The sequence below is a fragment of the Pinus tabuliformis genome, chromosome 6 (genome assembly GCF_031772625.1).
Source record: "Pinus tabuliformis cultivar Carrire ecotype Pingquan chromosome 6, CPIR1, whole genome shotgun sequence".
NCBI lineage: Eukaryota > Viridiplantae > Streptophyta > Pinopsida > Pinales > Pinaceae > Pinus > Pinus tabuliformis.
In genome coordinates this window covers 1,750,706,421-1,750,716,903 of record NC_142292.1, presented here as the reverse complement: position 1 = coordinate 1,750,716,903, position 10,483 = coordinate 1,750,706,421, and the positions used below count along the sequence as shown (strand labels likewise).

The 10,483-nt window shown below is 34.6% G+C and overlaps 1 protein-coding gene across 1 annotated transcript; it reads left to right on the top strand.

Moving 5' to 3' along the window:
• The first annotated feature begins 4,812 nt into the window (after positions 1-4,812).
• Positions 4,813-6,776, top strand: LOC149265927 (WRKY transcription factor 42-like). The gene is made up of 4 exons (XM_089394291.1): positions 4,813-4,890; positions 4,997-5,561; positions 5,954-6,067; positions 6,176-6,776. Exons 2-4 carry the CDS (start codon positions 5,382-5,384, stop codon positions 6,722-6,724), a joined length of 843 nt encoding a protein of 280 aa, XP_089250417.1. The 5' UTR covers positions 4,813-4,890; positions 4,997-5,381; the 3' UTR covers positions 6,725-6,776.
• The last annotated feature ends 3,707 nt before the right edge of the window (positions 6,777-10,483 follow it).

Here is a 10,483-nt window from a genome sequence, read left to right as displayed (position 1 = left end):
TGGGAGCCCTCCATATGGGTTTTATAGGTGAGACAGGATTGATTAATGGTTCGACAAATTAGGGGCATCACAATTAAAGTTAGAGTAGCATAACATCAACATGGTGGGATTTTCCCACTTATGAGTGTATACACACAAGACATTATGAATTGGTACCTAATTGATGATGTGATTCTTGGTTGGACATTTTGAGCCAGGGATATAATACAGTTAGAGCCATGGGACATGAGCTATGAAGTTAGGTCATGGTGGCATTGGGATCCAGGAGGATATATTCATGGTAAGTGGAGTCAACGATTGGATTGGAATCTAGGGGGAAATTAATACTCCAATGGATCTATTGATGGGCAGTGGACTCAGAGGTTGATTTGGGATCTAGGCATCAAGAGATCTAACATTTATTGGGTGATATTGTGGCATATTGGGATGATTCAGTTGTTCATATGGAATTATGGTATTAGTATTCAACTGCTTCAGACATCCATACTGGTAGACAATTGTGAATTTCTTGAGAGAAAGGAATCTTAGTGCGAGAGGATTTGTAGTATTTTGTTTTCCCGATGTGGTCAATATGGATCTCTAGCGTTGGTGGTAGGAAAATTATAAGAACAATATTTTCCCATGGTATTTACTGTGGTGTTTTCCCGTGGTTTTTACTCATGGTATTTACCCTCCCTATTAGAGAAAAATAATAAAATAAAGGCTTTTAGAGAGTCCATCTAGCCTATAAAAGGGGAGAGGAGCAAGGCATTTGGATCATCCTCGTTTTTTTCTCTTGCGTATTTGTTGTGAACTTGGTGTGGCCAGTTCCACCTTGATCCCGGGATAAAAACCTTGTAGTGAAATTTGTTTGGTGGATCCATCTATGGTTCACAAGTGTGCTTCAGTATTTTATGTTAGTCATTTGATGAGCCTCCATTCATGCCATTGGCAGGGGCTTCACTATTAATTATATTGGCATGTAATACTTTTCCAATTATTAATAGAAGAACACTATAATGTGCCAGAACTATTGATTATTTTTCCATTTGGGTATTATAGCTTCCCATGTGTACTTTGTCTTATACTATGGATGTGGTCATCATGCAAGTATCAAAGCATTCACTCCAAGTCTTTGAAATTCCAACATTTTAACCACTGACCATCTAGTCTTATGCTCATGTGATGTGGCTCTTATATTCAATAATTTTCACCTTTTATGTAGGATCATATATTTGAGTTTTGCAAGTTTTTTATGATTACAGCTTTTTCCTAACTCCACTACAAATCCTAATAGTATCGATAATGATTCCCAATGAAGACTCATGCATTTTTATTGACAACATGATTTCATAAAAAAACTCTTATTCAAGATATATTTTGATCACATCCAATTCCCTTGACCATATGATTTCACTTGGAAAATAAATCCTTTGGTTTGCAAGTGCCAAGGATACAAAGAAATTTGTTCTAAGATTCATATGTTGTTGTTATACTTCAAGTCTCTCTAAGAAAATCTATTCTTCATTCTATAGAAATGGTTGTAGTACATTTTGTGGCTTCTATAGAAAATTTTATAATAGCCTTTATAACAAATATATAACATAAAAATATATCATGGAAGGATCATCTAAAACTAGTAAAATTGAATGAGATGTGCATGATGGCTTTTTACATCAAGGATGATCCTCAATGTGATTCCCTTAGAAAAGTTGACTATCTTTCCAAAAAGGTATACTAAAAATAGTGGAAAATAGACATGTTGATGTATCCATTACTATTACTGACATCCATAGTTCTTTTGTCAATGTCTTTACCCAATAGTCTTTCACGTTTTCACCAATTTTTAGTACTTGTTCCATCCCTTGCCAATCTATTCCATGAGGTTTCATTACATCCTTTCTTTTACCCCATAACTTATTGTTTGATTATACTTCTTCCACTTAATGATGCTTATTTCCACCCCAACATCCTTTTTATGAACCATTCTCAACACTTGTTGCATGGAATGTATAGGTAATCTATTCTCCTGACTATTAACTTTCACATTTAGTTTTATCCCTCATGGTGAGATCCTTCACTTTTCATTTCTTATAAACATATCATCAAATAAAACATTATAGGAATGAAATCCTCTCATATACTTTTTTGTCAGAAGTGTTACTATTGGAGTGCTCATGCTCTACTCTTTATCTCCTTCAATCCACTGTCCCATAGGCTCTTGCTACTCTACTTCCTTCACATACTAACACTAGACATGACACTTTGCTAATGAAATTCTCCACTTATTCATTATTATGGATGTAAGTTATATTTCATTCCATCATTTCTAAAATAATATGTATTTCTTCTACCATTATGCACAAGTCGTCCATCATAATGTCATGGTTTCCCCAACAAAATGTGTCAAACATACATATATAAAACACCACATAGAATGTTATCGCTATTGGAATGGAATAATTTTATTTATCTTATCCTCTTTTAAAATACAATCCACCATGAAGTAGGCCAAATCTTGTTCACTAATTTGCTTACAAGCACACAACCTCCCATCTCCAAACATCAAATATCGCTTCCCACTTTTAACTAACTCCACCTAACCACATAAACTCTTAAAGCAAGTGGTGGGTCTTACAATGCTATAAGTGAGCTCACTTGTCTTGGCTTCTCTCTGCAGCTTAGCTTCAAATTTCAGCTTGGCTCTCTGAAACTCTAGTAGAGGCTTTTACACATAGATGGTAGACAATAAATCAAAATGTGTTGCACCTATTTCTTTTCTTGCATTGAGGTTGTTCATGGTGGTGTCATAATCAATTATCCAACTGTCTTTCACTACTCCATTCTTGCTGGCCAAGAAAGATATTATCACATCAATAACAACACCCACATCATGGATGGTTGTTTTCATAAATGAAATGTTTGTTACATCTGCAAAATAAACCTGTGCTCCTTTCAACTCTTCCATGGCCTTGATCTTCCCGTATTTTTGATTAATTCTACTCCATTCCCTAGAAACTACAATGACCATAGTTATGCTTCCCACTCATGCATTTGTATGGGCTCCGCGAGGCAATAAAATTGAAATTCAAATGGACTCGAGGGAAAAGAAATGATGTTGTATTGGAGAGGAAAACAAAGAATGAGATATTGATGGAGCTGGGAGTAGAGACAGAGACAAAGACAAAGTAGGCAGTGAGACAAGCTGATGCCACAAGATAGTCACCTACCAGGGGAGAGGTTGAAAAATGAAGTCGAAATCTTCAACTCATTAGACTACACCCATGCCAATGACTTTGAATGAATTTTAGAATGAAAATATTTTATACTAACAATGTAACTTATCTTATAAATAACTAAGACAACTTATATATAAGAAATACTATCTACTAAATAATTGAATAACAAATCTATATTTTTAATAATAAAAAATAATTCAAAATTTTAAAACACAACAAAATAATTATTCTTAAACTTATCTTATAAATAACTAAGAGTACTTATATATAAATACTATCTACTAAATAATTGAATAACAAATCTATATTTTTAATAAGAAAAAATAATTCAAAATTTTAAAACACAACAAAATAATTATTCTTAAGCATCAAAATAATTATTCTTAAAATAGATATTTACATTAAAATTTTAAAGGACAACTTCAAAACATTATTTCAAAACATATATAGCTACTTCTTCTTGTAGAGAGACTTATTCTACAATTGAATATGAGGGGTCTGCTCCACTTTAAAATAAAAATAAAAAATAACAATTATATTCTAAAAAGAAAGATATTGTGACCTATCATAAAAGAAATGTCGAGATATTTAAATTTTATACTTTTCAAAAATATTTCAGCCATAGGTTTAAATAAACTATTTGAAGATCAATGTAACTTCATATATAATAAAAAAATGTTAAAATAAAATATTTTAATATTATATATAAAAAAATTATTCAATGTGAGTTATCAATAAAATATTTTAATAAGAATTAATATTGACATATACTTCAAAATATATTAATAATAAAAAATCATTTTAATTTGATAAAATGTCTCTAAATTATTTAGTGCTATATATACTCTATTTCATGTATTTTTTGGTAGTATATATATTCTATTTTGCCTCTTTAAAAAAATTTATAACTAAAAACATTTGATCATTCTGAAAAATTTAATCACTCTAAACTCAAATTAGATACGTATTTAAAATCTATCTAGGCTCATAATTTACCAATTAGGTACTTCACATTCTCTCAAACAACCTGATATCGATTCCCAAAGCCTCCAATTTTAAGATTTGTAAGAAAAAATCCGCAAATTATATTTCATTTACAAGTTCAACATAGTGGAAAAACCCTGGCTTACGGTTAAATGGTAATCGTGGATGCAAAAGCGAAGTGTGAAACCTCACAAAGATCGATCGATATGTCCAAAGCTTATTGAATATTGAATATGCTTATGTACGGCTTGCTTAATTATGTAACGCCGTAGATAGAGTAATGGAGGACTTTTTGATTTGCATTTCGGCTCCTTTCGGTAATATACAGCAATCACGACAAAATATGCCCACATTAGCGACCTATACTTCCAAGTTCCCGCTGTTCTAGATGACAAGAAACTTGACTAAATGGCTCTTATTGACTCGAGTCTCACTTCCGTTTGATTTCCAACGCCAAACTTTATGGCTGGACGTGACCCGCAGCCCCAAGACTTGAGGACTTGCAATGGCCGGGTCAATGCCGTGAAGGGGAAGATTATGGAATTGGAAGATTATGGAATTACCCAGCAAATTATTAGGAATGCCAAAACAATGACACCTCACTTGCTATTAGCATTTCTATACTGCGAATTCGCAGGCAGTGACTGAAAATTGAAGATCAGTTGAGATGGAACGTGACGAGAATAAGGTGTTTTGAGGGAGTTTTCACAGCTATGGCTTTATTCCTTCGTTTATTCATGTTGGCATGCTATGCCTTATTTTTTAACAGATTGTTCGATTTGTCATTCGTGCAGATCACGGTACTTGTGACCGAGATAAATCGCATAAACGAGGAGAATCAAAAGCTCAAGTCTGTGATCAAGCGCGTGTGTTGTAGATATAACCACCTGCAGAAGTATATTTCGTCTATTTTGCAAGAGAAGAAAGAAGTGGATGGTAGCCAGGTATATCATACTGTTAACTTGACTTTGGGATTATTAGGGTTTGTGAATCTAAAAGGTTTTCAATGTTGTTTGCCCTCTAATTTGGTAGATATTCAATGGAGACCATCGAAGAGAAGACATATTGTGTCCAAGGTCTACGAATGTTGACCCCAGCAGTTCAATTTCAGTCCAATCTGATCAGTATTGGAATGTTAGTGAACAGGACGGAGGAAGGGAGGAGAAGAATGTCAACTTAATGGACGAACAGCAGCTGCCTTCACAGAAAAGGAAGAATGGGATGATGAATTCATCTGTTGGGCAGATAGAGGAGTCGCCGAACAAGAAGATTCAGGTGCTGACCAGGGGCTCCAGCCAACACACGGCGACCGCACCCCAAAGAGTGGTGTCCGTGCAGACAAGATCGGAGAAGGCCATGGTAATAATAGATTTGTAGCTTTACTGTTATGCAGAATCTACATGAACGAGCTCAAATCTGGTGTGACACTGGTATATATTTTGATCGTAGATTCTGGGAATATCATGGTAATAATAGAATTGTAGCTTTCTAACCCCAATTGAGTGCCACACTGCTATATATTTATGAACTAACCCCAATTGAGTGCGACACTGTTATAAATATATATGAACTAACCCTAGTTGAGTGCGACAGTGTTATATACATGGTAAGATTACAAATTTTGAAAATATTTCTGATTCCAGAATCTACCATTCACAAATATTCAAATATCTGATTGCAGATTCTGGGATATCCCAAATCCCAGAATGCCTGTAATGTATAAAGTAACTGATCTGATGCAGTCTAATCAGATAAGCGATGGCTGCCAATGGCGAAAATACGGGCAAAAGATGACAAAATACAATCAGCAACCGAGATGTTATTACAGATGTGCTATGGCGCCCGGTTGCCCAGTTAAGAAACAGGTTCGATCTGGTCCTTTTGCAAAAAGAAATCTATGACTGATGCTTTCATTCACTAGGAAACGCATATAAACCTGATAAAATTATGGCATTATGGTGGACTTTGTGCAGGTTCAGAGATGCGCCCAAGATCCCACAATTGTAACAACAAGCTATAAAGGCGAACACAATCATTTTGTGAGTCCTGTGGTTATGCCTGACATGCACTTCTCCTCCAACCAGCTCATTAATGAGGGAATGAATAGAGAAAATTTCTTTGCGCACAATGAATTTATGCCCTGCACTGCCAGAATATCGACCTCAAGCTCGTTTCCTATTATCACTCTCGACCTCACAGATAACCGCCTCAATCGACCAGGATTACGGTTGCAATCTACACAATTAGCGGCCGGCAGCTTCCAACACTTGACTTCATTGCCTAACAATATGGGCCAGGCATCCGATTACCACAATCAACTGGATAATTATCTATCAATCGCGCAGGATTCTGTGGCTTCGATAAAGGCAGATCCCAACCCCACTGAATCACTTGCTGTAGCCATAGAAAGCTCTCTAGTCAACTTGGGAACTCGAGCTCAGGTGATGCCTAAAACCCCACCTGCAACGGAATTCCCCGATGGTTCAGCTCAGAAAGCATTTGTGTACACTCATTATTTGTGAAATCTTTCCTACGGTAGTATTCTGAATACTAAAAACCCTTGCATTTGTTGTCAAATATTTCTACATTCTGAATACTAAAAACCCTTGCATTTGTTGTCAAATATTTCTACAGAGTGAAATTTATACCAGTAAAGTGAACCGCATGATTTTGCATTTCTTGTGGATTAGTTTAATTTAATAAAATATGTTAATGTTAAGATGTGTTATGTATATTCTAAACAATAATAATTTTATTTTTATTTATTTATTTATTTTGAAGATGGCAAAACTTAGACACTAGGTGTCAAACCCAAGTTGAGGACAGAGATGCTGTTATCAGCCAATGTCAAGTTTGACTCATCACTGTAATCTAGGAAAACCAGACCACCTGGAATAACCCCCTCGTGGTCCATAAGGGGGCAGGGTTCCACTCCTGCTCTGGGTCGGAGGAAGACGAGCTCTTAGCCAAGCAGAAGCAGTTTTACTGCATACTCATGAGTTCTATAAATATTTCTTTAACTTTTTTTTTTAATTTTTTTAATATAATTAAACATTTTTTTGGTAGATAAAGGTTATATATATAAAAATTTGACATTGAAGAGAATGACAAGAAGTTAATAATTATTTATTTGATATTGAATGATCACAATTTTTTTTTATAATGCTCATATTATAGTACACATGTCATGACATTAGAGTTAGAGTATAGATTGATATAATGAGAGTTGTACAAATTGTACACATGTTATTTTTACATATTTTTTCAAATTTATATTTTTCAAATTATTTTTTCCTAAATTAGAAAATAAAACCCATAAAAATGGACTATTCAATACTTTCCACCAATGGGAAAATGAAATTTTTGAATTTAATTACAAACTATTTGTGTTTATGGTAAAAGTAATTAATATATAATGTTATTTTTCAAATTATTTATATTTATTGTACATAGTAATTAGTGATATAGTACATAGTAATTAATAATAAAGTACACAAAAGTCAATTCTTGTCATCATTACACAATAAGAAGGGAGACATTTCAACCAATCATATTTGAGATAAATAGAAATAAATTTTATTTAAAAATAATAAATTTAATTTCATAATGTTAAACTTGGAAGATTTTAAATATTTTTAGTCAAAGCAAATTTAATAGCAAGTCAATGAAAAACTGAATACGTTATATCTTGCTAGCGGGGAGGTATAATAAAAAAGATAGTACATTTTCTTAGTATTCGTTTTTTTCTATTATAACATCATATTGTATCTTGGATAAAATCCTTACAACATATATCACATATCTAGTTTAATTTCTACTATTCATCATATAGTCTTACACCTACAATCAAGAAAAAAACTACCTTACCAATAAAAATATAGAAAAATGGTAGAGTTCTCTTACATAGTAGGATCCACTGACAATTCTTCAGATTTTCCTTACATTTCCCCCTAAATATGACACAACTCTTCAAAAATGAAACTCCTATGAGTAATTAATGGTACGAGCATTGATCATGGTTCTTTGTTCATATGTAGAAAAGTAGAACTTACCTGTATCCTTGTCAATTCCTCTCTTTGATAATAAATCTATTGTCTAGTTTTGCTCCCTATAAATGTGATCGAAATTGATATGATGAAAACTACTTACCAACATCCTGATGTGCTTCATCTAGTTGTTTAGAATGGGTATTGAAACTATTGAATACCTTAATCTAATCTATGATTTCCTTTGTGTCTTCATATACCTAAATGTGTTCAATACCAAGCCATTTTGCCGCAATCAGGACTCCCACAGGGCTATGATCTCTGCTTTACTATTTGTGACCTATCCCCCTTTCCCACCAAAAGTGGAAAAAGTTGTTGGTTCAATGACAATGAAGGCGCCATACCCACATTTTCTCCTGGAGCATGCACCATCAAAAAATCCTACTGGAAATACTTGCCATATGTCTTTGAATTTGAAATCCATGTATTTGTTTCTCTTCTTGGGTGGTCCTAATTCATTGAAATATGCATATGTCTGAATGAGATCCTCCCAAACCAATGGTCCTTTACGTTCAAAAATGAGTTTGTTGCGGCTGCGCTAATTGGACCATATTAAGTATAATGGGAGAAATCTGTAGGATTTATGGCCAGTAACATAAACAAGTTAATGATTGATAATGATGAAGTGGTGGAAAGTTGAAATATTCCATGACCCCATCCCAAAGGGCCCTCGCAAATGGACAATGGAGAAACAAATGAACATTGTCTTGTGTACCTCTCTTGCACAGAAGGCAAAAGGTCGAACTCGAGTGTCCTCATAACCTTGAAAGATCATCACCTTGAAAGATCAACTCAAGGAAGTCAATATGAACAAAGGGGAAGCTGTCCAATCTTACATTATGAGGATCTATCGTCTTAGAGATCAATTGTAGAGGGTTGGAGAAAACGTACCTGATAGGTAGCTAGTGGTTGTGACTCTTAGAGGTATCTTCTCTATTTGGGAAACCTTCATTACTACTATCAACAATAACAATGCCATTCCGTCATATGGTGAGATCATTGGAAAACTCACTCAAGAAGAATCTAGAATGATGGAAAGAGGAAGGATTCAAAAGCATGAAGAGGGAGAGCTCACTGCATAAATCACTCATGGTAAAAGAAAGAAGACAAGAGGAGGTTCATCAAGGAAGCCTCCTTCTCAAAATATAAAAATAAGGAATAACATATCAACATCTCATATGAATGATTCAGTTGTCATAAGAAGGGTCATTATGCATGGGACTGTCTTGAGAAAGGAAAGAGGCCACACTACAACACTAGAGGCAACTACAATAAAAAAAAGAAGAAAATACAATAAAAGAAATAACTCTGACAGAAGAGATGATAGAAGAAGAAGAGACTCCTCAAGCGAACGTGAAGAAGATCATCCTCCTCAAAAGAAACCAAGAGCTTCTAGGTATGAAAGTAATGTTGTAAATAAATCTCAATACATTCTCATTTATGCTCTTGCATGTTCTTCTCCACCGGATTCGTAGAATATTTGTTTGGTTGATTGTGGGACCGCTCATCATTTCTATGGTTATAGAGAAGTCCTCTCTAATCTGGTAGAGAGGGAGACTAAGCTAAATATTATTCTTGGAGACAAATCTACTTATCACATGAAAGGTTTTGGGTCCATCAAATTTCAACTAAATTCCAGGGAACCAATTCTGCTACATGATGTCATGTATGTACGAGGGTTAATGAAGAATCTGGTATATGTATCTACATTGGAAGACAAAGGGATGAGGATTTCCTTCATCAAAGGTAAAGTTCTAACTTGGCTTGTTGATTCACCTATGAGAGTTGCCTTCACACTAGGATCAAGATTTGAAGGACTCTACAGGGTCACTGGAAGGCCTCCCCTTTCATTGGTTCATAATACCAATTATTTGAGAAAATTATGGCACCATAGAGAGGCTCATCTTCATTATGATGCACTTCCAAAATTGAAGAAATTGGTCTCTGGTATTCCTGATGTTCAGGCTCCCCATGATGGATTTTTTCTAAGTTGTGCAAGTGGGAATAAGACAAGGGGACCGTTTCCCTCGAGCAAGAACAAGACAAATGACATCCTCCATCTCATTCATTATGATATATGTGGTCTAATGCTTGTACATTCAGTGGGTGGCCATCTCTACTACATTACCTTTATTAAAGACTTCTCAAGAAAGACATGGATATACTATCTTAAGCACAAGGATGAAGCCTTTGAAACATTCAAGGAATTCAAAGCCTTGATCAAAAATCAATCAA

Bases quoted from the DNA above. Each gene is read 5' to 3' on its own strand.
- LOC149265927 (XM_089394291.1), top strand. From the start codon at position 5,382: ATGGACGAACAGCAGCTGCCTTCACAGAAAAGGAAGAATGGGATGATG. The intron at 5,562-5,953 runs GTAATAATAGAT...CAGTCTAATCAG, and splicing joins CAAGATCGGAGAAGGCCATG to ATAAGCGATGGCTGCCAATG. The intron at 6,068-6,175 runs GTTCGATCTGGT...GACTTTGTGCAG, and splicing joins GTTGCCCAGTTAAGAAACAG to GTTCAGAGATGCGCCCAAGA.